At 47.0% G+C, this 27,370-nt stretch overlaps 1 protein-coding gene, 1 long non-coding RNA gene and 1 pseudogene across 7 annotated transcripts in view; 2 read left to right on the forward strand and 1 right to left on the reverse strand.

Moving 5' to 3' along the window:
- Ttc28 (tetratricopeptide repeat domain 28) overlaps positions 1–27,370 on the forward strand; it is a 392,524-nt gene that overhangs the window by 281,305 nt on the left and 83,849 nt on the right. For all 5 annotated transcript variants that reach the window (XM_021236097.2, XM_021236098.2, XM_005085316.4 and 2 more), the window contains one exon: positions 9,287–9,794. In XM_021236097.2, coding sequence (XP_021091756.1) covers positions 9,287–9,794 — 508 coding nt within the window. The remainder of the gene's footprint in view (positions 1–9,286; positions 9,795–27,370) is intronic.
- LOC110343756 lies at positions 12,016–13,143 on the forward strand (annotated as a pseudogene).
- On the reverse strand, positions 19,886–25,400 carry LOC121134032. Of its 2 annotated transcripts, none has more exons than XR_005871038.1 (3): positions 25,269–25,356; positions 21,351–21,461; positions 19,886–20,712 (listed from the first exon to the last, which is right to left on the reverse strand). It is a non-coding gene; the product is annotated as an uncharacterized LOC121134032 (long non-coding RNA). The 2 variants fall into 2 exon arrangements; XR_005871039.1 differs by having other exon boundaries at positions 19,887–20,712; positions 25,313–25,400.

Raw genomic sequence — 27,370 nt, forward strand, 5'->3', positions numbered from 1 at the left:
TTCAACTTTCAGACCTTTGTACAGTATCTTATTTCTTTAGAGATTCAAAAATGAATATATGTGCTTGTATGCCAAATAATTCCTGTGCCCAAGGGATGATGACAAATGTCATACCAAGGATCCCATGTTTTCAGTTGACATAATGACAGAGGGAAGGGTGGCACTGATTCGGTCCATTTACACTTTAAATAGATGTTCAGAGCAGATTAAATTAATATAGATATATGACAATAGCATTTGTTTACTTTCTCAGTTTCATTAGTGTTTAGTGTGTATAACAACAGTTCACAGTAACTGAATACACCCTGTGTGCCAGGCACAATTCCAAGCTTTTTAAATGTGTGTCATCATTGTCCCCTGAAGTGGCTGTCTTTCCCTATCTTGAATGTAAGGAAATGGAATGAGCTTTGCAGAGGAATGCGCCCTGCAGGGACAAGACTGGAGCCCAGGAAGCACACTGATCACCCCCATCCTAGATGACGGAGCTGACAGAAGTAGCAGTTGTTTAAAAAGTTATTAAAATTGTCAAAGTTTACCTTTGCGTTTGACACTGAATAGCACTCCTCAGTGTTCAGAAAATGAAGCAATGCATTTTAAATATTAATATTACAAACCTCATTTTTTAATATTGCCACATTATTTTTAAAATATTTAAACCTATTATTAAAAAGGAAACAGACAGAAATTAACTCTAGATGGACTTAGTATATAAATAACCAGCATTAACATAAAAACCACTAAATAAAAACTAGTGTTTTCTGGGACTGGTCCCAGATGCTGAGTGTGTCGGGGCTGCTAAATGTGGTGGGCTGCTGAATCAGGGCCCAAATGATAAGGAAATGGAGTGATGAGTTTGTGACTGGTTGGCTTCTTGTGCCAGTCACGGCAGAGTCAGTGAAGGCCATGGAGACTTGAGGTGAGTGGCTGGGGGAGGCACCTGCTGGGACTGGAGACCTGGCCCTGGTCCTTCCCTAGTTACTAAGATTGACCCTCACCCAAGATGGTGGCACTCTACCCACATCTAAGGACGTTGAGAGATTCTCTTGGCAGATGTTTTTCAGAGTACTCTGAAGTGTCCCATAGGTACCCCAGGTACCCACTGGGCCTACGGTAGAAAAAGCCCACCGGAGCAGTGGCGCTTCACTTTGGTCTGTTTGAGATGGGAGTCTTGGTATACCGCCCAAGTTGTTCTTGAACTCTTGGATTCAAGCACCTCTACCTCAGCCTCCCAAATAGCTGGGACCACAGAGGTACGCTTCCATGACTGTACCTTCAGTCATTCAAATCTCAGGTTCAAGCTAGTGGGGTTAGGTGGTTAGGTGACACTTGAAGCCACCTTCAGCTCTAAAAGCCCCCTGCCTCTTGTGTTGAAATCTGGGTTTGGAACCATCAATCCCCACAGGGGAAGAGGATGTCTACTAGAGTGAGTGAGACAGCAGAGAGCTTACCCGTCTTTGCTCCTGAACATCCGGAAACTATGTTTGTCAGAGGGCCTCCGCAACCATTATCACAACCTGGTGTTTCTAGCAGGAGGGTGTGGTAACATCCCTTCCCCGATGGAAGCTGAAGTTCTCAGTTGTTTAATTCCAAAACATCTCCCCGGGTCCTCGAGGGTCCTTTTCCACTCAATTTAAAAGTTATCCGCTAGCATCTGCACACAAGCTGTCCCTTGCTGGGACACTCATGTACACGTGTGTTTTCCATCTGTCTTCCTCCACATTCCTCCCTGTATCCCATCCTGCCAAACCCAGGCTTTTATGACGCAGTGTAAATGCTGCCTTCTGAGGTGATCTGTTACATTCCAACCCCTCAGAACAGTATTTTATAGTCTCTGAAATGACCATAAACGCAGGGTGTCTGGAAGCGGTGGCATGGAACTAAAACAACACATGCTAGAGTGAGCTCTGTCATGGGAAATGCCTCTGAGACAAGGCTATCCCCTGCTGCTTTACCCGCCTAACTCTTGAAAGCTGCTACAGCTCCTGGCGTCTACTTTGACAATCATTGTGGCTGGAGAGCTTCAGAGAGTAGTGGCTGTGAGGTCCTCCTAGGGTCACTAGGGTGCAAAAGCAGGAGGAGAAGCCCTGGGCAGTGCCCACTAGGAGAAGCTTCTCTCTGCCATTCAGAAGTAGTCGGCTCTCAGCGGCTGCATCGTGGCATGGCACTGATGGCACGCAGCACCAATGATGTTGTATTGCACCAAGTTTACATAGGGCATCAAGTTTTCTAAAAATGAAATCATTATAAATTCTGGCAGTTTTCTGGTATAATTAAAATGTCCAAAAGGAAACCCCTGGGAAACCAGATGCAGTTTTACTATTTCTAGAGCCGACAGTGGCAGTGTTTCTTGCCAGCGTTCGTATCTTATGACCTATAAATTGCTCTTAATAGCGAATCTGTCATCCTGGCTTCTCACACCAGAAAGCTTGTTTCCTTATTAATCTGTTCATTTGCATCTGCAAAGGACATTTACAAATCCTCCGTTTGAAAACATTGCCGTATAATGCCGGCCATTATAAATAATTCATCACCTGTGATGGAAGCTCTTGCGCCTAGGTAATACATCTTTGTGACATTATATTATTCTTCCAACCCTAATATAATTTGGATAAAAATAATTTTTATGAAAGTCCTCTGGCTGCCGAGTTACCATGGAGAACCCGTAACTGTTACTAATGACTCCGTAAGTCTGGAATATAGACTCAAACCAGCTATTGTATCACACTAGAAAGACATTCAGCTCTGCACACTGTTATACAGTAATTGTGTGATATCCCTTCAAGCTGATGGTTAGAGTTTGGGACATTCTGGTTGGACAACTATGAATAACCCTGACACCAGCCATGGAACATGGGTAGCAGGGAAATGACTTTGGAGCCTCACGTGCCTCTCCATTTTTATGTGGTACAGTTAAGTTTCCTCTCTCTGTGGCTGTTTGTTCACAGTCCTCCAAGATCCCGTCAAGGAAGTGTTTCCCCACTTAGACCCTCAGATTTTAACTGCTTTTGTTTGTGTTTCATTCATTTGTGTACTTTGATCCAAGAAGCCCGTGTAGAGGCAGGAACAGGATGTGAAAGGAGCGTCAGCCTAAGGAGGGGATTAGGGTCAGCTCACAGTGAAGCCAGGCAGTGTGTACACACTCTCAAATTCCATCTGGCTATTACCTGGGAAGCTTGTGGTCTGGTCATCGGCCTCCCCGTGGCACCAAGAGGTACGTGTGGTGTCGCTAGATTGACACTTTCTTTAGAACAAAGCCACGGCACCTGTTTGCAGAAGCACTGAGTTCTGAACTTTTTTTTTTTTTGCCATGGAGCTGTCATTGGGTGGTGTCACAGGCACTGACAGCATGAGGAAATGCCTGTAGTTTCTATCTAAGTGTCTTTTGTGAGCATTGAGTGAACATTCTAGCCCTTGACCAACATCTGTCTACTCTTCATGAGAATTATTTTGTCAGCTCAGGTGCCTAGGCCATACCATACTCATTATCTCAGCTGTGCATGTTTCTCTAGTCTTGTATCTGGGTGGCTATGGGTTTTCCCTAGGTACTTGGGAGTGACTAACACCAATTTAGGTGCCAGTTCTTCTCGAATGCCGTTTTCTTATACAATGGACTAGAGTTCCATTGCAGAAGCTTGTGTGACCGGCACATGAGCAGTCACACATGGACCACTGGATAGTTAACCTTCATAGTTGACTCTCAGGAGGATGTCTCCTGGAGAGCGACGTTACTAATTTATGCTCAGTGGAACATTAGTCAGGATTGGCGGGTTGTGCAGTAATAACAACCATGCCCAGCGTCTCAGTGGCTTAAAGTGGAGCTCGAGTTCTTGTGCCCGCTCTGTGTCCATTGCAGACCAGCCAGAGCTCTTGTGCACAGTGACACATGCAGATAGGCTTAGATGGGACCATCTGTAGCAACAGAGGAGAAGGATGTGGTGACATGTGCTCTTACCAATGCCTACTGATTCCCAGGAAACAATCACCTTGATTAGCTGAGGCTGGGTGCACAACCCCCTCCAGTTGGCTTCCCACAGGCAGAAAGGAGAGGAGCCCTACAGACTGCCTTCTGCTAGTACTTACACTGTACCAAACCACAGCATCTTTGTTTGAGTTAGCTTTGTTCTCCTTATCTTTATGGCTCCCCCTCCTGTGTATGGCAGTACAAACACCCCTGCAGTCCCTGCTGGCCATTCCATGAAGAGCTTGAACATACCCAGTGCCAGGGCTGGAGTTGCTATGCGTGGCCCTCCCCTGCAATGTTATTAGCTAGTACCTTTAGGGATGCCACTACACCTCTGCACACACTGCTTTGTCACACATGCCAAGTTTGACATGGCCATCAGAGGAAGCCGTCTTTGGGAAAAGCTCGGGATTGCCCACACTGGATACAGACTCATCCAATCTGCTTCCTAGCTCAGCACACACATCTGCATCGTGCCTTGTGTAGGCTGTTTGTTTCCTGGAATCGCCCACCCACTCCTGCCCCCAAGAGGGAAGCTTGAAAATTGGGGAAATAGAGTTCTCACACAGTCGCCTCCCATCTGCTCCTCCTTTAATGACATCTTCTGTATGGTATGTATCTCACAAACGATGAGCCAACATTGATGTATTGTTTACTAAAGTTGACATTTACAGTAGGATTCATTCTGTGTTACAAACGTAAATGTCACATATCTGCTATTGTATCATGCAGAACGCTTTCAGTGCCCTAAATTCCCTATGCTCCACCTGATAATGCCCCCACTCACAGTCCCCTGGAACGTCTTCACTCTGAAACTTGCCGGGTCCTGAATGAATGCAGAAAGAAGACATTTCAGGCTGGACTCTTTTGCCAATGCATACATCTCTGGTTTCATCTGTGTCTTTTTTGTGGCTTGACAAACTGTTTAGCCTCATACTGCCTCATAAATGCCACAGCTTAACCATTAGCTGTTTGAAAGTCTTTGGCTGTGTTGTTTTGGTTTGGAGGTGAGGTCTTGCTGTATGGATTGGGCTGAACTCAAGCTTCTAATTCTCCTGTACCAGCCACCTAAGTTCTGGAATCATGGGATCTGATCTGGGAGGTTGTAGACCTCGAGAAAGGGGAGCCTGCCAGAAAGACGTGGGTCCCTGGGAGTTGACACTAAAGTGTGATAGTCTACCTCCTCTTCCTTCCTGTCTGCTCTCTGCTTCCTGACTCCAGATCCAATGTGCCCTCGCTGTGATGTTTTCCCTCAGGCCGTAGCTTCTTGAACCTTAAGCCAAAATAAACCCTTCCTCCCTTCAGCGTGTGTGTCAGGTTTCCTTACTCGCAGCAAAGGGACAAGTGACCAAGTCCACCCCTAAATAATGGTCTGTTAGGCCGATGTTTGCAGAGCAGTAACCTGAGGACTGGGCTACCTTCTGCATGTGAAGGTGATGGTGCCACCTGCCATCAGGGGTCTAACTACTGCTTGTGTTGTCTTTCTAGTTGTGGTGACAGAATTTTGTGTTATGTTTCCTGGTCATCTTTTCCCACGTTTCTGAAATGACTAAAGCTGAGTCTGTTGGAGGAGGAAGAGACACTAGGATCTATAAGCCATTACCTGGGCCATCTGAGCTCTTACCTGGGCTGTCTGAGTTCTCACAGGGGAGGGATACCAGACTCATCAGTGTTCTATAGTTTACTCTGCCCCACAGCCTGACATGCGAATCAGTGTATGTCTGAATCCAGAGCCTGTCTGTGTTTCTGTGTTCCTTGGCTAGGCTTTGAGTATTCAATGTAGGATCCACGGTTTATGAGCACTGAGCTGGCAGGGAGTACATCATACACGTGGATTTGGGTAGTAAAAGGGAAAATCAATATTTCTGCTACTAGCTGCAAATACAGTCCCTATCTCCCCAAGTACATGCAATTAATCAATTGGCAATCACACTGAATATTCCTCAGGTAACAGTGCAAAATATAACCCCTATGAAAAATATGCACGCAGTAAGGGAAACATGTGCCAGATGGGAGGAAAACATGTACACCCTCAGAACCTTGTTTAATGTCATGTCATTAGTGTGGTTCTGGTTTAAATAGTATTTTATTTCTCAAACCCAGACCCTTGAAGATGGGTTGTCGTGTGGAGAAATTTCCAGCTCTAGCTCGGGCCTCACGAAGCTTGGCGGGGTGGCGAGGTGACAGACTTCAGTGCCTGATCCTGCAGCTGGGAGCTGTGCTTTGGCAAGAACACGACTCATTTCTATTTTGTAGAAAGAGAAAGCCATTGTGTTCTTCTGCCCAGATAGATTACTAGTGATGTTTTCTGTGTGCATTTTAGTGTTCGATACAGATGTTCCCAGATGTGTCCTCTGTGGGAAGCAGCTGCGGCTTTTCTGGCACAGAAACCCTAGTGAGATGGATAGACAAAGGCAGCAAGCCTCATTGCAAATGTCGTGTCTGTGTGCAGTGGGCCTGGGCTTATCGGTTGACAGGGACCTCATATCCCCCAATAACCTGAAACTGTTTCAGGCTCACCCTTATTCTTTGAGAGTACGAACAATGACAAGTGATTAATTTCAAACACACTTAGCTGATAAATACCATCACATGTTATTTGCCCAGGGGCTGTAAAACACTAGATTTTATTTCCTGTGAAACTGATAGGAATATAGATGTTCGTTTTCAGTGACTGCTTCTTGTGGCTGTCTGGTAAGAGCCCAGCTCAAGTGTCTTGGGGTTATCAGCACCCACGCACCTTGGCTGTGAGCACCACACCCTGGTGCTATCTGACATGGTCCAATTGGATGCCAGCCTAGCCCTTCCAAGAGGGTACAGTGTTGTTATTAGCACCATTCTATAAGCACAGAAGCAAAGTGGCTCTGATGTCAGCCCTGTTCCATCTTGTCCTGTGTTGAGCCCACCCCTGGCTTCAGAAAGCTATGATGCACATGCTCTCCCATCAGAGTCCTTCCTGGAGATGTGAGGGGGTAGGGTGCTGCCTGACAGCTCTGCAGAGCGAAGGGGAGGATGGCAGGAAAGGGCTGATGCTCCAGTCTTCTCCACACACCCTGGGAGGGAGGCACATGGCAGTCACTTTCCTCCTGCTCACAGAGCTCCAGCTCTGTGTCTTCCTGGCATTTAGAGAAATGAAGACTCAGAAACACAAGCTCTCCGAACCGTCATTTGGAGTTGCCATAAACCAGAGATTTCCAAGCACAGTGACACCTGGGGTGCTGTGCCTGCCTGAGTCTTATAAATCTGTCTGCTACACTGTTCAAGGGCTCATTGCCTCCAACCAGATCTGCTCTGTGAAGCTAGCTAGTGAATTATTTATGGCTTACACATTTGACAGGGGCTTGGGGCTATATTTGAAAACACTCAGCTCCTGGCTTGTTGCTGTGGAAGGTAGAAATGTCTGTCTGGAAACCAAGGCTCAGAGCTGTTCCGTTGCTGCAAGTCCCAGGGTAGGGTACCCAAATAGTGTCTGGTCCTTAGCTGCCTGGCTTCCCAGAGAAGAGCCTGTACATCCTACCAAAAGGTCAGTGGGTGGTTGTCTAGACTGTGGCCTCCCTAGTGGGGTTTAGATGGAAAAGAAGCCACGTGGAAAAGGAAAGCCACTGAGGCCAGGATAAGCGCTGGTGGGTTTTGAGCAGTAGAGAGCTGTGGCACCCCATCCTATGTCCCCCTGAGGCCAACACTATCTTAGTGACATGTTGCCTTGTGACATCATTGCTGCCTCAGCCAGGATCCAACTGATAGCATCCCTAGGACTGTATCTATCCTTACTACTCGGACAAGAACAAAAATGCAAATTTATAAGTATCTGTTTCCTCTCTGATTTCTAAATCTTCTTGTGGGAACACGTGGATGTTGATAAAAGCAACTTAATGTAGTTCACTTTGCAAACACACCAACCGGAAGCACTGTGCAAATGGTCTCAGCCCCTCTTAGCAAGAAGTGCTACCTCACAGAGCAAAGCCAACGGGGAGAGTGCATCACTCATCTCTATGAAATATTCATAAAAGCCCCCGGAAGGGCACGGAGGAACTCGTCTGGGGAAGGAAGGCCCTCCAGTACAAGGACAGCACAGAGGCCCCTGTGACCATGCATGCCCTTTGTTCTTCTGGGGTCACATGTTCATATTACAGAGGTGGAAGCAGCATGAAGAAAGGGGACCACACGCCAAATGGCTGCAGACATATGACGAAGGAGAGGAAGGGAGGCGAGCTTCCAAGTTTCAGAATAAAGGGAAGGGAAAGCCTAGCGTAACTTCCCTTTTATATCTCTACACAAAGGACTTAAAAACCGAGCACTGGAGTCTAAGACCGACGCACTTGGCAGGGGCCGGAAAGCGTATGGCCTTTTCTTTGATGCTTTGGTTTGCTGCCTGTTTTGCACCTTTGTGTAGTACTCTACTGGCATAGAGTCATTTTCACTAAGACCTGTAAAATCCAAATCTTTATTATTTTCCCCATGCTGGGGGTTGAACTCAGAACCCTGTGCGTGCTGTTGGCAAGTGCTCTACTGCCGAGCTGTACCACCAGTCCCATTAGGGCCTTGAAGACAAACAGAGTTTGATACAGATGACCTGTGCGCAGTGTGCGGGGTCCTGACAGGTAGCCCTTCTCTGCGCCGAGAAGGGAAGCTGGGGCACCACAAGAGCCACGGGAGCATGGCCAGTCAAACGGGGGCTGCCTGGTTCTGAGGTGTTAGTGGGGCCCCACCCCAAGTCCTCCTTTGATTCTGGCTCAGATCTAAGTCACAAGTCACTTGAAGGAGTGAAATAAGAGAACAGAGGGTCCTGACCCCCAGTATTGTAAGTCATGGTGAAAGCAGCCCCCGCAACGCATGGCTTTGCAAGAGATATGCATGGGACCCAGAGCTGCTCTGGGCACAGAGCCATGCATGGGTCCCCTAGCTTCCTGTGCTCAGGGGATGGAGCCACGCCAGGGTCCTCCAGTGCCCTGTGCTTGTCATGACATTTGGGCACCCTCCCACATTGTCTTCCATGGCAGAAACTAGTGGGCACTAATAGAGCTGTAGTGACAGTGACCGCTAGGAATTTCAATACATCTTCCAGATGAAGACCACATGAAACACCACCTGTCCCTGTGAGATCAGCTTCAGCACACCACCGCTTACATGGCCATTGTCTTACGTTAGCGGCTCACCATGGGATGTGCTTTTTGTCAGTTCTGTATGGGTCTATGGTCTCCTGATAGAAATATTGCTGGAAGCTGGATTGATAATTCCAGACAACTCTCAAGTTTCATCTGCTGAAGCAAACCAAAGCCATTTTCTGTTGTGTTCTCATTTCCCTGCCTTGTCTTTCCTCTCCAGGCAGCTTCCTCAGCCCTGAGCAGTCTGGGTCACGTGTACACAGCCATTGGAGACTATCCCAATGCTCTGGCCAGTCACAAGCAGTGTGTTCTTCTTGCCAAGCAGTCCAAAGATGAACTTTCTGAAGCCCGGGAACTCGGCAACATGGGAGCTGTGTATATCGCCATGGGAGACTTTGAGAATGCCGTGCAATGCCATGAGCAGCACCTGCGGATAGCCAAGGATCTGGGGAGCAAGCGGGAGGAGGCCCGGGCTTACAGCAACCTGGGCAGTGCCTACCACTACCGGAGGAACTTTGACAAGGCCATGTCCTACCACAACTGTGTGCTGGAGCTGGCACAGGAACTGATGGAGAAGTCCATTGAGATGCGGGCCTATGCCGGCTTGGGCCATGCTGCCAGGTGCATGCAGGACTTGGAGAGGGCGAAACAGTACCATGAGCAGCAGCTGGGCATTGCCGAGGACCTCAAGGACCGGGCTGCAGAGGGCCGTGCATCCTCCAATCTGGGTAAGGGCCTGCCTTTGTGACCCTGGGCCAGTGGCCTAGGCTGGAAATGGCTGGAGTAGCCACTGTCGTTTTGGGGAGCTTGTGTGTTTTGTTCAGAAGAAATCTTTTCTTCAGCTATACCCCCTGAACTTGCCTACCATGAATCACCTCATCTCTCCTGTGCTCTGAGAATTAAAACCTTGCTGTTCTAAGAAACAAAACACCTGACCTTTGAGAGAGAGGAGCAAGCACCTCTCTCTAACAGAGAGAGCAGCACAGAAGTGGTAGGGAACTGTGTCTGACTTAAGGGCCTGAGGAAAATAGAACAGCGTTGACTTTACTTGGTGAATTAACCCACAGAGTACCTTTTCCCTCAAAATTGTGTAGTTTTAGTATAAATGCAAAATCATCTCATGAAAGGCCCATAAGGAAGATGTATTTGTATTTGATTTGGTAATGAGACTGGTAAAAGCCTGTGGGTAACTGGAAGCCAGATACTTTGATGAAGTCTCTGGTCTCTGTATCCAAACACGGGAAGCCACACAGGGACAGAAGACACAGGTGTGTTTGGAATTTCAAGTCAACTTCATTGCTCCTGGCCATTTGTGAGCACTGGGTAGGGACAGAGTAAGAAGGCGACCTCACTGGTATCGGTCTGCCTGGGTTTCAGAGACCACTGGCAGCGACTGTAGTGAGTCCTTTTCTTAAGTGAGCTCACACACAGATGTCTCCATCCCACCAATGCCATGTTAGCACCTCTCTTCCCTTCCTGCCACCTCTGCTGCTGTTAACTATGCTCTTTGTAAAACCTATGCCATATGCCATAAAGGCCTGCAGGTTCTTAGGGGGCTCTGAGAATGACCTTGAGGCCAGAATGGGGGTCTGGGCTTGTAGGACTCTTCAGCCATTTGACACGAGGACATGAAGTCGTCATCTACTAAATTCGCACCACTGAGCCCCACACACTCCAGGCCTGTATTTTAGTTGAGGCTGCGTTCATAGTTGTCCTTGGCCTGTGGGTCCTGGGTTCATGATGTCTGGAAGAACCAAAGTAGTAAGACCGTATGTATTCATTCTATAGATCACTAGTATTTATTGACACAACATTATCTGATTAATCCTGTGTAATATATTTAAGGGATGTCGACATCCCAAAAGCCTTGTGCCTTTGAAGAACTAGAAACATAGTTGGGAAAATGCCACAGAGCAACAGGGGTTCATCTACTTGTTGTTTTATCTACCTCTTTTTATATTTTTCAGTGGTTTCCCTAGAAATTACATCACGAAGTCTCCACATTACTGAATGGGGAGAAATGCTGTACCCCTTCCTCATACGTAGATAGTTTTCTAGATCATTCTGGTTGAAAGATTATCAGCTTTCTTGATTTGTTTTTAAGAAGACCCAGCCTTTACTTCTGTTGGTGCCTTGGCTGTGTGTGTTTGCCCTTCCATTTGATTTTACTTGTGTCGTGTGTAGTTTATCCCCTCTTCTCTGAGAGCCCTTGATTTAGCGGCCAGTCATGAAGTCCATTGACTGTGCCCCTTCTTTCCAATGCAGCTGTGTCGAGGGCTTACATTTCCTTCGAATAGTGCTTTACCCACCACATGATTTACATATTGTTTTCACTTTCATTATACTTACACAATTTTATAAGATCATTTATGATTTTTATTTGGGCCATTTGTTTAATTTTAAACTATTTGAGGTCTGGAGTAGGGCTTAGTGGTAGAACATTTGCCTAGTATATATGAAACCCATGGTTCAATTCCTAGCACTATGCAGAAAAAAAATCAATAATCCAAACATTGGGCTGGAGAGATGGCTCAGTGGGTGAGTGTTTGCTGAGCATGCATGAGGGCTTGAGTTTGGGCATGGTCATGCAAGCCTGTAACCCTAGAGCTAGGGGGAGGGGTCTGAGAAGATAGGCTGGTCCTGGGGGCTTCGTGGACTCCGAGTCCTATTCATGAATGAATGAACTTGGGGGCAGGGCATGTCTCACAGACACCTGGATTGGTCTCTGAATCCCCAATGGGCAGTAAGAGATGACAGGAGACTCTGCGATCTTGAGTATACATGATGTATATGCATGAGTGTGGTTTGCACGTGTGTGGGTGCTCATGTGTATAGACACCAGAAGCTGGCATTGGGTGTCCTCAATCACTAACCCAGAGCTCATTGACCTGGTTTGGCTCCTCTAACTAGCCAGCTTCTCCCAACCACTGGGATTATAAGATAGGTACCATGAGCACCCAGTTTCTGTGGGTTCTGGGGATCTAAATGCACACAAGCCCTCACACTTGTGCCATAAACACTATGCCCACTGAGCTGTCTCCCAGCCTTGACTTAGTGAATTTAATATGTTTTTGACAGAAGTTTTCAAACCTATGAAGAGAGAAAGAAGATTAAAAACAGGAAGAGAGCCATGGTCCACATCTCCTAAGTACAAAGCAGAAGGAATGGGTCAAGAAAAGTATTTGAAAAATAGGTAAAAATTGCTTACATTTGATGGGAGTTAGATAAAAGGACACATACATATGTAAAAGCAGATAGATAATAGACAGATAGACATACAGATGGATAGATAGATGATAGATAAGACAGATGATAGATACAGATTCAAAAACTGAAAGAGAATTCAAAACGAAGCCATATCTGTGCATTTTATAATACAGCTGCTTCAGCTGACATTATAGAAATCTCAGAGGCAGTCAAGGAAAATAAAAAGGTGTATACACTGAGACTTTATCAGCAACAAATGGGCTCAAAAACACTGGGGAGACATTTGGTGAGGGTGGGGCGTTTAAAAAATGTCTCATTATGTAGCTTTGACTGGTCTGGAATTCATATGTAGACCAGGCTGGCCTCAAACTCATAGAGATCTATCAGCCACTGTCTCTAATTCACAAGTGCTGGAATTATAAGTGTGCTAAAAGATTAAAATTTCCCATCAGATCGTGGCACCTGGGGAGGCCTGCTGGGAACAGGACTTCTAAAAGGCAGATGTGTCTGAAGGCTGTGGTGCACGGCCATTTTTGCTGGCTATAAGCTAGGCTTCAGGAACCAGAGAGAGCACACTCTTTAAAATTGAAGGTGTTTATGTCCAAAACTGAATTCTACTTGGGCAAGAGATGTGCTTATGTGTATAAAGCAAAGCAAAACAAACAAAAAAAAAAACACATAGTGACACCCGGAGGCAAACCAAACAAAATTAGAGTGATCTGGGGAAAAGTAGCTCAGGCCCATGAAAACAGTGGAATGGTTAGAGTCATGGTTAGAGCCAAATTCCAAAGCAACCTTCCTTCAAAGGCCATTGGACACAGAATCTGTGTGATGCTGTACCCTTCCAGAATTTAAATTAATGAAAAGGAAAGAAAGATTTCCCATCAAGCCTAGAATGCTATAGGTGAACCGTGTGTGTGCGCGTGTGCGTGCGTGTGTGTGTGTGTGTGTGTGTGTGTGTGTGTGTGTGTGTGATTCCAGGACCCCAGGAGACCAAGGCTCACCCAGGACTTGAGATCAAATCCTTGTCTCAAAGTGAGCCAAACAAACAAAAAATGAAAACAAAACAAAGTGAGAGAAACAGACATCGAAAGGAATGAAGGCGAACACAGCGTATTTTAGGTGAGCCACAACGGAAGCTTATCACTGGCAGGGAACTGTGAAATGTTGAATGAAGGCCTTTGGAGAGACAGAAAATGATACCATATGGAGGCTCAGATATTTAGGAAAGAAAGACAGTACCAGAACTGGTAAATATATGGATAAACAAAACATTGTTTTTCTCTTAAGTGATGAAAAGACAGTTGAAACAAAAATATAATACCATATTTAAAAATAAGGCAGGCAAGTGATAGGTGAGGCAGCTGCAGCATCTAATACAGCAGGAGGAAGCAGATGCATTTCCAAGGCTGCCAGGTGCTTAGATCTTACAGGAAACCTTCTGGTATTAGCTCAACGTCGACTCCAAACTGTGAAGAACACTTGAAATCTTCAGAGCAACTTCCAAGAAAAGCAAAAAGGTACAGCTACCAAGCAAGCAGAAGAGGAAAGCAAGGGAGGGAGGTATAAAGGAGACAGAGAAACACTATAGGATGGTGACCCAAAATCTAGCAACTGAATGATTACATTAAATGTTAAAAGAAAAGGCCACAGAAAGGGGCTGTAGAGATGGCTCCATGGTTAAGAGACTGCCTGCTCCTGCAGAGGACCTGGGTTCAATTCCCCTCCCGCACACACGGTGGCTCACAACTGTCTGAAACTCCTGTTCCAGGGGATCTGACACCCTCTCCTGGCTTTCATGGCTACCAGACACACACACACATACACAACACACACACACAGTGCACAGACATGCATGTAGACAAAACACTCACACATATGAAATAAAACTTTAAAAAAACAACCAAACAAACAAAAGTTCACAGAAAAATCACTGCCTAACTCTGTTCTCCATACTTAACAAATATAAGTAATTAAGTATAGAGCTTAAGAGAAAGGTATATATATCACTATCACTAGTGATCAAAAAAGAGTCAAAGGACAGTTAGTGTCTGAAGATCCCAGCAGCTTGTGTCTCAACCGCTCACAGGGAAATGTACACTACAGATCGTCGTGGCATAAGCATTGTGGGCGTCACTTACATAGCTGCAGCCAGTTTGTACTCACTGTATCAAAATAAGTAAAGGCAACTCAGGAAAAGAGATAGACATGTTTTATGTTCAGTAAAGCATAGGTTAGTTCACTTTAGAATTAAACCGATTCGATGAGGCAGGGGTTGGGGGTGGCATAGGAGGGAATGAACAAAGTGAGCATTAGCCTGTGGGAGAGCCTCAGAACACAGTGATTTGTGGAATCAAAGGAAGAAACAAACACATCCACAATCCAAAGAGACAGGCAGAGATTTCTTCTAAATGGGCATTTCCTGTCTCCCCCTCCCAAGACAGGTTTTCCTAGAACTCGCTCTGTAGACCAGGCTGGCTTCGAACTCAGAGATCCATCTGCCCCTGCCTCCCAAGTGTAAATGGGCATTCCTAACAGCTGATAAACATATTTTTAAAAAGATGAAGATGATCTGAACAGCAGTGCCATCTGCTTGGCCCGGTGACAGTCTCAGGAGTGTCATTCCTTTGGAAGCCCCTTAGTCTCTGACCACAGGAAAGTGAGACCTAAATTTAATGACAATACAGTGTCTCAGAAACTCCCTGAGTTTTAAATTTTTGTTCCCTTAAGACAGTGTCTTTCACTGAATGTAGAACCTGTTGTCCCATGCCTGGCTGTTGGCAGCCATATTTATAATGATGATTATGGTTTAGGTTGCCACTTAATCTCTGCTCATGAACAGGGCAGAGGCCAACTGAGTTCCCAGCATGGAAATGTTGGTTGTTTTCTCACTGGTTCTGGGGACAGCACCAACTCTCCTGAACAGTGGCAAATGGCACCAGCCAGGAAGGCTCATGAGTCGTGGTATCCACTTGGTGCTGAACCCCACTCATGTAGACACAGCTGACCATGTCATGGAGGACCAGTTTCTACCAAATGACCCAAACTCCTCAAGACTAAGCACGCTGGCAGCAGAGCCACCTGACGCCTGCCCAACTGACAGGTGAGCACGATGCTCCCACGGGCAAGCACCCAACTGTGCCCAGAAACCTAGACCCTCTCTTGGGCCAGGTTCATAGTTTCCTGCAGAAGTGAACTTTTAAGATACATACTGCATTGTTTAGCTTTAGAATTTTCATTTGGTTCTTTTCATTAACATTTCGGTTTTTAGCACTAAGAGTTTATGTGTTTGTTTGTGGGCATATTTCTCCCTTTACATAGCCTAGTCTAGATATGGTGTGTGCTTTTAAAGCCTTGACAGTTAAATCCATGTGAGTCATCTTGGGGTTAGACCCTTTTGTGGTTTTTTAGTTTGGTAGGTAGATTCATACTGTGATATTTAAAGTGTGTAACTCACTGGTTTGAGTGTAGTCGTGCTTGTTTGTTGGTTGCCTTTAATTTCAGTATCGCCACACTGTGTGCAGTAACGTGGGAGTGTATCTCACGTTGTGAGAGAGATTTGCAGAGAACCTGCCTATCTGGATAATATTAGTGTGTTGCTGTCGCTTTACCAGACCGTTGACTTGACTGAATCCAACCTCTCCCGATTGGTGGGTGGCAGGGGAAACCTTTCTTTGCAGCTTTTAAGTTACAGGCTGTCATAGTTAGGAATTCTGTTGCTGTGATAAATACCAAGGTCAAATGCAAGATGGGGAGGAAGGAATTTATCTCATATTACAGCATGTGGTCCATCAACCAGGGAAGTCAGGAAAGGCACCTGGAGGCAGGAACTGAAGCAGAGGCCATGGAGAGGTGCTGCTTACGGATTGCTCCTGCTCACCAGTGTTATACTTTTAAAAAGGGGGCATGAGAGAAAAAATACACCATGTGACAGAACTTAGGTGAAGGCTTTTTTATTGGGGGGAGTGAATGGGAAAAGGACAGAGGGAAGAGGGGGAGACTAGCGTCTGGGGACAGGAGGAGCAGCAGAAGAAAAGAGAGAGGCAGACAGAGAAAGAGAGACAAGAGAGGCAGAGAAGCAGAGAGAGAGAGAGAGGAGAGAAAAACGGGAGGTGGGCAGGGCCCTTTTAAAAGGGAGCATAGTGAATGTGCACAGGTGGTGCTCTTAGTGGCTGCAGCTGAGGATGTGTCCTGTCAGAACCCCAAGGGCAGGCCAGTACGATGCCTGAATACTAACAACCAGCACTTTCTGGTTTGCTCCCTTCCCATTCCTGTGGGTTATCTACAGAAGTTTGGGCTCAGAGAAAATCTGCTGCCCCACAGCTGGAAGTCACCACTTATTTTTAACCTCAGCAATTTGGCTTTTGCCCTTTCCCCTCCCCAGGGATCGTCTCAGGGGGGAGCTAAGAGGCCTTTTGAGGTTCCAGAGTTGGCTCACACCGTAGCTGCTGCAGCCCCCTGCCCTGTTCTGTGCAGGACACTGTCCTTTCTTCCTGCCTGTTCTTTGTGCAGGTTAATGATTTTTTTAAGTCACAACCGTGGCATATGCTTTTGTGGGAAAAGTTCTCACAAAAGTGAATATATTGGAAAAGGACACCTGTCTGCTCATGTAACTTCTCTGCCCCACACCCAGAGTTAGCTACAGTTAGTGGTGTGCAGAAAATTCCAGACCCCTTACCGTATGTGTAGACTCACACATCTGTGGACGCAGGCCAGTTCCATGTGTGGAGTGGTGTCACGACACACTTCCCCAGAGCCTGCTTGCTTCTCTTCTCAGCCTCTCCGTCTGCCTGTCTTGGAAGTGCCCTTCCCTCCAGGTAGGGGTTCTTGTGTTTCAGGGTTTCTGATCTTTGTTTATCACCTCCAACCTTTGGCCCCTGTTTTCTGCTTGCCCCTTCCAGCTCTACCCTTTCTTACCTTCCTGCTATTTCCTGTGTCCGGGTACCTAGTGAGTGAATCTCATCTCACACCAGTGTTCAGTATTATTCACTCCCAACATGAACTTTGGCTTTCCAGCACTGGTCATTTGAGCTTTGCTGAATTGTTGAGGACAGCTCACCTTGTAGCCATGTATACATCAGTACCTAAGGCTGAAGTCACTAAACACTGTAAACCAGTACTTAAACAATGCATATGTATTCTTTTGCAGAGCATTTGTTGCTAAGAGTCTGAAATCGATTTCACTGAACTAAAGGCAAGCCCATTTGCAGTGGCCTGAGGAAATCTGTTTCTTTGCCTGGGCCATCTTCCTGTCTACCTACAGCTCACCAGTCCAGTGTTTGCTTCTGACACCATGCTGTCCCCCTGCCTGCCCTAGGTCACCATCTTTCTCTAGTAGGGACAGCTGGGCCTCTGTCAGATCTGCCTAGTAGATCAGAGTGACCGCTCCTACCCCCCCCCATGGACAGTTTCCAGGAAAGGACCATGGGGGACACTTCAGCCTACCGCCCCATCCTGACAGCAGACTGACATCAATCTCTTTCTCCTCTCCTTTACTTCAGCTGACTGTCTATCTCCACTGCTCAGTCACTGTCCTCCCAGTGGTCCTCTGCTTTCCCCCTGCCTAGTTGTCCAGCGCATTGTAAGAACCTAGCAGGGGAGCAAAAAAAAAAGGCCTACCATCCCAGCCCCTCCACCCTCTATGGCAGTGTCAAGTCTCTCTTCATTTTTATTTTTTTATGCACATCGGTGTGAGGGTGTCAGATTCCCTAGAATTGGAGTCACAGACATCTGTGAGCTGCCGTGTGGGTGCTGAGATTTGAACCAGGAACCCCTGGAAGAGCAGCCAGTGCTCATCACCACTGAGTCATCTCTCCAGCCCCTAGACTTATCTTCTCAAAGCTCCACTTGTTGGCTGCGATGTCCTGTGTCCATACAATAGTCATTACCTTGCAGTCAAAGCTGTCCCGATGATGGACACATCCAGTCTTCTGTCTATTCCTGCCACGTCTCCTGAACACTCTGTACCTACTATGTGCCCTCTGACCTCAGCATTTTCCACCTTGGCGTCCTTTCCTGCCTTATGTTCTTCCTTCAGCTGTCCCCTCCTTCTTGTCTGCAGTGTGCCCATCACTTCAGTATCACCCCACATTCTAGTCACTGCTTGTAGCCTCTCTTTACAGTAAGGGATTTCCTTGGTGTGAGCCCAATGGTATTTAAACACTCGTCTCTTGCTCTGCTCTGCTCAGAAGTAATCACTGTTATGTGTGCACAGTCACTTCTGAGGCTTTGGCACTCATGGCTGGCAGGAGCTGCCTTGTGCTTTGTCGTCTATGGCTGTGCCTTACACAGGGTGGGTTCTCAGTACATTTGGCTACTGTCTTAGTTAGGGTTTCTACTGCTGTGAAGAGACACCATGGCCATGGCAACTCTCATAACGGAGAACATTTAACTGGGGTGGGTCTTACACAGGGTGGGTTCTCAGTACATTTGGCTACTGTCTTAGTTAGGGTTTCTACTGCTGTGAAGAGACACCATGGCCATGGCAACTCTCATAACGGAGAACATTTAACTGGGGTGGGTCTTACACAGGGTGGGTTCTCAGTACATTTGGCTACTGTCTTAGTTAGGGTTTCTACTGCTGTGAAGAGACACCATGGCCATGGCAACTCTCATAACGGAGAACATTTAACTGGGGTGGGTCTTACACAGGGTGGGTTCTCAGTACATTTGGCTACTGTCTTAGTTAGGGTTTCTACTGCTGTGAAGAGACACCATGGCCATGGCAACTCTCATAACGGAGAACATTTAACTGGGGTGGGTCTTACACAGGGTGGGTTCTCAGTACATTTGGCTACTGTCTTAGTTAGGGTTTCTACTGCTGTGAAGAGACACCATGGCCATGGCAACTCTCATAACGGAGAACATTTAACTGGGGTGGGTCTTACACAGGGTGGGTTCTCAGTACATTTGGCTACTGTCTTAGTTAGGGTTTCTACTGCTGTGAAGAGACACCATGGCCATGGCAACTCTCATAACGGAGAACATTTAACTGGGGTGGGTCTTACACAGGGTGGGTTCTCAGTACATTTGGCTACTGTCTTAGTTAGGGTTTCTACTGCTGTGAAGAGACACCATGGCCATGGCAACTCTCATAACGGAGAACATTTAACTGGGGTGGGTCTTACACAGGGTGGGTTCTCAGTACATTTGGCTACTGTCTTAGTTAGGGTTTCTACTGCTGTGAAGAGACACCATGGCCATGGCAACTCTCATAACGGAGAACATTTAACTGGGGTGGGTCTTACACAGGGTGGGTTCTCAGTACATTTGGCTACTGTCTTAGTTAGGGTTTCTACTGCTGTGAAGAGACACCATGGCCATGGCAACTCTCATAACGGAGAACATTTAACTGGGGTGGGTCTCTTACAGTTCAGAGATTGAGTCCATTATCGCCATGGTGGGACATGGTAGCATTCAGGCAGACATGGTGCTGGAGACGTACCTGAGAGTTCCATATCTTGCACAGGCAACAGGAAGTGATCTGTCTCACTGGGCATGGCTTGAACATATATGAGACCTCAAAGTCCACTCCCTTAGGAGGGCATTTTCTTTTGAGCTACCACAGCTAAGAACAAGCAATTAAGAGCTCAAACATTTGGGGCCGTGGTGGCGCAGGCCTTTAATCCCCACACTCGGGAGGCAGAGGCAGGCAGATGTCTGTGCGTTCAAGGCCAGTCTGATCTACGGAGTGACATGAAGGGCATCCATGGCTGTTAGACAGAGAAACCTTGTCTCGAAAAGCAAACAAACAAAAAAGTTGAAACACAAAGTTGTGTGCCAGGATGACTAGAATAGTGATGCCTTTGGAGAGAAACTGGAGGGGAGGGGCTGGGGAAAGCTCATGTGACTTCTTCACACTTCAAGGACCATTGGGGAATAGAACTTTGAGCAAGTGTCAAGGTGACATCTTAGAGGTCAGGAAGAAAGGCAGCCAGGGAGACCAAGTCAGAACCACAGGAGTGGGACAGGTGGAGCTCAGAGAGAAGGAAGCTTTAGGATATGGCGGGTACAGTGTCTGTATCAAAGCAGCCCAGGACAGCGATCTTGGCTCACCGAGATCTTCCACTGTGTATGCTTCCTGTATCTGTGAGGGGCACGGTAGCTTGTGTAGGTGAGAAGGCATCCATACCTGTCCCCCACTTCTCATGGGATTCTTGTGAACAGTCTGAGTAACTTCCTCCTGTGAGTTGGTGCTGACTGAAATGACCTTGGGAATGGCCACCTCTTCAGGCTTTAAGCTCCAAATGGCTGTACTTACAGGGCAATGTTTCTGTCACCTTGAGGTTTTGGTGGTTCTAATTTGGGCACCTTGAACTCAAACCTCTGATGTCCTGTGGAATAGGTTGCTAGACTGACGTTCCAATTAATGTTCTCTAGCTCCTCTTGTCACAGATCTTCTCACTGACTGAGAAACCAGGCAGAATTGCTTCCCTTTCACTTTCGGATGAAGTGTAATTAGGAAAGTAAGAAGGGAAACAGTCACTCTTATCTCTCCCCATCCCCTTGCCTGGCCCTATCCCTACTCCCATTCCACCTCCACAGCCCCCCATCCCCACACTACCCCACAAACCAGCCCCTTCCCCACCCCCAGTGACTCCCCCAAAGCCCCGCCCCATCCCCACTCACATTCTCTCCCCACATACCTGCCCTCAGCCCTGTACAGACTCTATCCACCCCACCCCCAGCCCCACCTCCCCACCTCGTGTCCATCCCATCTCCATCTCCGTCAGGAGGGTGACAACTTAATTTGCTACACCCCTTGCGTAGATGCAAAGTTGGACCATTTTGGAAACCAGTGACCACACAGGTCAGTCTCATCCTAGTTGTCCCCAGTGTTGGATCTGAAGGGAGAGATGGAAAGTGTGTTCTAACAAGGCTGGAGGTCTGTCAACCGTCCGGCAGTCTATCTGGAAGATAAGTGTCCTTTCTCATTTGAAGACATGTTTTATCTAGGAAGTCACTTATTTGGGGAATGAAAGGGAGCTAAGACTCATCCGTTTTTTCCCTGAATAGTTCATGCTTTGTTCTGCAAGTTTTGTTGAGCATTAGTTACAGGGTAGGTCCTTCAGTCTTACCTCTAGTAAGAACAGTGGTTCCTCCACAAGGAACTTTTGGCTTTCACTCAGGTGTGTGCGCAAAGCTGCTCTGGGCCATGCACTCATGTTCCTTTTCATGGCCAATCCTTCCTACAGACAGGACAATGACGATACAAATTGGTGTAAAATGTGGCACTTTTAATTCCTTGACTCTCAGGGACTAGTTGCATACAGGGCTTATAAGGTCTCAAAAGCCCATGTCCCAGTGCAGAATTGATAGTCTTTTGGGGAGTCATGTTAGCAAGTGGGGGGGTGTGCATTGTTCCTCATCAATAGCAAAAGATGGGGACCAAAATCTGTGACTGTCTTCTGGGATAGTTCTGGAGTCTAAGCAAAGTTACCTAAAATCACATTTGAAAATTGAATCTTGGCAATCTGAACCAGAAAATTTTGAATTCCCAAGGTCACTTGCAATACTGTTAGGTATTATCTACACAATCCACACATATACAATACACCTTAGCTATGTGCTGTTCATGAATACACTATATCTCATCTACCTGCAGTTTCTGAATAGATTCATGAAGCAAATAATCACTGTGAACATGTGCAACTTGGTTTTCCAAAGAATTTCATAAATTATTTTGTAAGAAAAAAATGTTCCCCCAGTCAGTGGCAGTGCCTGCCTTAAATCCCAGCACTTGGGAGGCTAAGAGACAGGCCGATCTTTGATTTGAGGTTTGCACAGTGAGTCTCAGGACAATAAGGGCTACACAGTGAAACCCTGTCTCTAAACACAAAACAAAAAAGGGGAAAAATGTTGCTGCTAGTCATTCTCTTTCATTCTTTTTACATTTCAGTTTGTATGTTGGGTTCTCTTCAAGAGGAAAGATGTCTGGCTTTATGGGTGTGGTTTAGACAGTAATGAATCTAGACCAGTTAAGAGTTTTTCTCTGGATGTCCTCATAATGGCACATCGGGCCATATCCAAAGTAACTTCTCTACTGTCAGTCTGTGAGACCTCACTGGAAGTTCGTGGCAGGGTAACACGGGCCTGTGCTTATGTTTTCTAGCACTTTTTGTCACACCAATATCCTTGTGAGATAAACTTTCCAGTATCCCAGGAGTAAGGGGCATTTGTGAGTCTGCTGAGGTCACAGGGCAAAGGTCAGAATTGCTTAATACTCTAGGCCTCACAACCCCAACAGGAGCCTCACTGGCTGCAGGCTGCAGCCATAGACCTGCTACACCCACCAGCCTAAAGTGAGTTAGGTTATAGACCCGCCTGGAGCAGTGACTCTGCTCTGCCCAAGTCCAAGGCTGCAAGCATTTCCACAGAACCAAAGCCATTGTAAATGTCTCCTGCCCTAGAGAAGTGTCTCAGGGTGCCTTGTGGGGGGCCAGGTCTTCCAGAGGATCCATCAACCCTCACCACAGAGCCTGTGAGCAGAGAGGAGAAGATGCCAGTCAGCCATCCAGAATCAGGCTCCAGGACAGGACTCTGCACTGCCATGTAGCCACCCCACCCCCTGGGTGGAGCCAGCTGTATGACAAGAGAGACAAGACTGGCAGATCATCTAAGCCTGGTGGTCCTGATGTGGGAATTCACACACACCTCTGAAGATGGGAAGAAAAAAATGTTAAAGAATTAATATCCCCCAGGCCCTGAGACAGATTTTTTTTCTGGACATCTAAAAGAAGGAGCAAGGCTGTCCCTTCCCATTTAAAAGGAGCAGTGAGAAACAGAGAGATCTCCAAAGCAGTTTTCTGATGGTACCCAAAGGACTTGTGGAGAATGGTTCAATTCCCAAACACCCACCTATCCAGTGTCTGATAAATAACAACAACATTTGGGTCAACCTTTGTCCCCCTGCTTGTCCAGATATTGCTGCTTGAAGGGCGCAGTGGTTTTCTGGCAGATACGGCCGGTGTCTGCATCCCCAGCAGAGGTGGGTGGGGCAGCACGTGCTCTGTACCTGCAGGACACTGCACAACTGCTGCTGGAATGCTGAATAGGTGCTGCTGCCAGGTCCCAGAGTTGTGTCTCCAGCAGGCAGAGCCTAGCAGTAAATTAGCTTATGTTTCAGCCTGGCAGTTGGCACTTGGTTCATTTGTAGATGCTAATTGTAATCTGATGTTATCAGCGGCAGGTAATTGAAATGGGCTTGATGAATTACTTAATTTCTTTTAATAGCTGAGTCTTCAAGAACTGAATAAAGAAGATAAGGTGATGGGGAGGAAAACACAACAGCTCTATCTTTCTAATTAGTGCTCGGAGGTTTCCCTCTTCTTTACACAAATGATGGGGAGCATGTGAGGCTGCATAAATCCAAGAGTCAGAGGCCCCCATGGGGGCTTCTCCCAGTAGGCGGCCCTGTCCCGAGCACTGAGAGCTCTTCGTCTGGGACCTCAGAGAGGAGCCCCGGAGGGACTACAGAGGGCACTGATCTCTGAGCACAAGTTTGTTTCTCAGACTTGGGTGAGCCGGTCTGCCATGCTTAGATTCCTGGAGCCTTCACCTGGCACCTGCACCTCCCACCCCTGGCAGTCTGAGTATCTGCAGCAACACCCATGTAGCCAGCCCTGGCTTGGCCAGCAGTGGCAAAGGCAGATGTGGCCATAGGAGCCACCATCTGTTCTGGGCTCTACCTGCTGGGCCCATGCCACGTGACTGCTGGAGCTCCGGAGGCAATGGTGGAAGGCTTTCTTCCAGGATCTTGTGACTCAGGTTCATTTTTCAAAACCTAGTGGTTTGGGGTGTCTTAATTTGCTTTGGGCTGGTTCCTTTGTTGTAGTTTTTTTCTTCTTTTTGAGGAAACTGAAGTAACAGCAAGGGAATATAAAGCATTAAGGTGTCTTTTCTACAGGATAAGGTGGTATTTGGAGATGATATGGTGAGTGACTACCTGGACTGCCTCTAAGAGTCCTCTTATGTAACACCATGAAGACAGCTATGGTTAGAATGAAGATTTCATGGCTGTCACCCACTGATGCAATTGTGGCAATACCCTGTGTGTAAATAACACACACACTGGGAGCTCTAACAATGTTTCTCTTTAAAAATTACTTTCATGGATTTATTTGTTTAGGGTGTGTGTACCCTCGCGTGCGTGCATGCGTGCGTGCGTGTGTGCATGCGTGTATGTGTGTGTAAGTGTGTGTGTGTGTGTGTGTAAGCTGGTGGGAGTCTGTTCTTCCCTCCCACTGTGGGGACTGCAGGGATCGAATGGGCTTGGTCGTCTGGCTGGCACTTGGGACCTTGTCAGTTCTCATCTGAGCTGTCCTGATGCTGTGAAATTTTCTGAGCTGCATGACTAGGAATTCATACCTTTATGAATGTATATAATACTTTATTCAGTCTTTTATCTATAAACATCAGCTATATATGTGCTTGATACAATGTGATATCTGAACTGTGTATATATTGTAGAATAATAAGTAACACCTCACCTACTTTTGCAGTGAGAATGGTCAAAATCTAGTATCCTGCAGTTTTGACATATAAAACACATAATTAACAGCTATGGCTTCCATGCTATATATTATACCAGAGCTTGTTCTTACCTAGTGAAGCCTGTTATCCTTTGACCAATGTCTCCTCTTTCCCCGCCCCGCCTCACCGCCCTACTCTCAGCTCTGGGAGTCCAGCTTCACCGGCCCCTGTGTATAAGTGAAGTATGTAGTATTTGTCTCCTGTGCCTGGGTCGTTGTACTGACTAGAGTGTCTTCTAGGTTCCTCTACATTGTCTCCCGTGACTGGGTTCCTTCTTCCTGTGAGGCTGTGTCTACCCCAGTCTGTCTATTTGGGTTGTGTTTACCCATCCACCGAGGCATAAGGGTTCTTGCTGATAGTGGCCATCACATATCTTGCTGAAGTATATGAGGGAAGTCTTTGACACACTGTCCCCAATTGTGTTGGTGGTTGTTGTTACCCATCAGCCCCTTTCTCTTACACACCTCTGTCTAACCTGTCCTGAGAATGGGATCAGGTCAGAAATCACCTTGGAGTCCTCACCCCTTCCCTCACATCCAAGATGGGAGCAGTTCAGAAGTCTCGAGACGTCTCCTCCCAAAGCCAGTCTGAATGTGTGCTCACAGCAATGGCTCAGTGCTGCCCACCTGGGTCACTCACAACAGCTTCTCCCCACTAGTTCTTCAGATTCTCTTTTAATTCGTGTTCCACATGGTTTCCATGACAACTCTATAGGAACTCCCAGCTGCTCCATCTCATCATGGCCTATCTAATCTCAGAACCCTGCCCTGGGTTCCTGCTGCCCTCAGGAGGAAACCCCCAAGTCCTTCACCTGCCATTTTCATTTTTTCAACAACCCCCAGCATCTCAGAATACCTCTTGAATGTCTTCCATGTGTGGGCAGAGCAGGCACCTAATTCCGCAGGCGTTTCACGGAGTGCCCTTTCATTTCCAGAGGGATGAACACCGACCTCTCCGTACCCAGGTGCTGGCCTCACTTGCCTTTCTGACTTCCTTTTCTGCCACTCACCCACACTCAGTCCCCATTCCCACCGTTGTTCCTCTCACCGCTCTTCCTCCCCAGATGCCTTTCTTCCTTGTGTGGAGCCTCAGCGCTCCCTCACCCTTTGTATATCATGCTGAAGCCAGAAAAGACGAAGCCGTAGTGCTCATCTCCAGATCCCGGACACTCTGCACATGGTACTCATTAAGTATCACACGTCTTTGCCAGCTAGATCATGCATTCTAAGGCTGACACTGTGTGTCTTAAGTTCACGGGTGTCCTCTTCACCTAGTGGCCAATGCTTGGTCCCGAGTGAGTATGGATGATGGCTTGCCTGCTGCTCCCAACACAGGACACCACACAGATGATGTATATTATAAACCAGAGAAATTTGACTCATCCCCGTGGAGGCTGGGAAGTCTAAACTCAAGGGGCTAAATCTGATGAGGACCTTTTTGGCTGTGTCCTAAGGTGTCAGCGGAGACAGAGCATGGTAGGACCAATCAAGAGAACCCCACACTGCAGCCCACTCCTTAACCCCACCCCACGAGCTAATCTGTTGGAAGGTGTCTTCCGTAAGACCTTCCCAGTGGCAAATAAGCTTCAGTGTATGTTTACAGAGGACAGCGAAGCCACAGCAGTGTCTGTTTGTCCTAATGTGGAGAGGTAATAGAAGCCAAGCATGCTGGGAAATGCCAGGCATTCACCGGTCCCAAGCAGAACACTTGCTTTCCTCTTTCTCGTCCACTGCACCCACGCCTGTGCCTCATCCCCAGTTAGCGTCCTGTCCTCCCTGCTGTGGGCCAGAGCTAGAGGCCCATTCTGGGCAACAGCAGCAATGCTCCGACACTTTGTTGTGCACCTCGACATTGCCTTTGGTGTAAACATCCCCTATGTTCCCTCCAACTGTAAAAAGTTCAAATTCTATGTTTTCCCCTCATGGAAAGAAAGTGTGTATGAAGCTGAACTTGATTCTCGATTCCTAAGTTGTTGTTAAATTTTAAAGTGCGTATGTGACGGGGGTATATGCACGTGGGTGCAGGTAAGTACAGGTACCTCCTGAGGTCAGAGGGGTCAGGTCCCCTGCAGTTGGAGCTAAATGGTTATGGATGCTAGGAACCAAACTTGGGTCTTCTTCAAGAACTGAACACACTCTTAACATTGGAACCATCTCTCCAGCCCAACTTTTTGTTTATTTGTGTGTATGTTTGTTGTGTTCAGTTTATGTGGTGCATAGGACATGTTATGAATATGTAGTATAGTATGTGTCGCATGCGTGTGGGGACGGTACATGGACATATACATGTTCAGGTGCTCGTGTCCAGATACACACAGAGGAGGGTGGCAGATGTACTGCTCTGCAGCTGTTCATCTTATTTCCTTGCGGTGGGCGTCTCCCTGAGTCTGGAGTGAGGATGGTGGCTAGTGAGCTCTAGAGATTGGCCACAGGTATATGCAGCCATGTTGAATGGCGTTTTTGTTTTTGGGTTTTTTTGTTTTTGTTTTTGTTTTTGTTTGAGGCAGGGTTTCTCTGTGTAGTCCTGGCTGTTCTGGAACTTTATCTGTAGACTAAGCTGGCCTTGA

This window comes from Mesocricetus auratus, unplaced genomic scaffold, assembly GCF_017639785.1.
Source record: "Mesocricetus auratus isolate SY011 unplaced genomic scaffold, BCM_Maur_2.0 Super-Scaffold_100025, whole genome shotgun sequence".
Taxonomy (NCBI): Eukaryota; Metazoa; Chordata; class Mammalia; order Rodentia; family Cricetidae; genus Mesocricetus; species Mesocricetus auratus.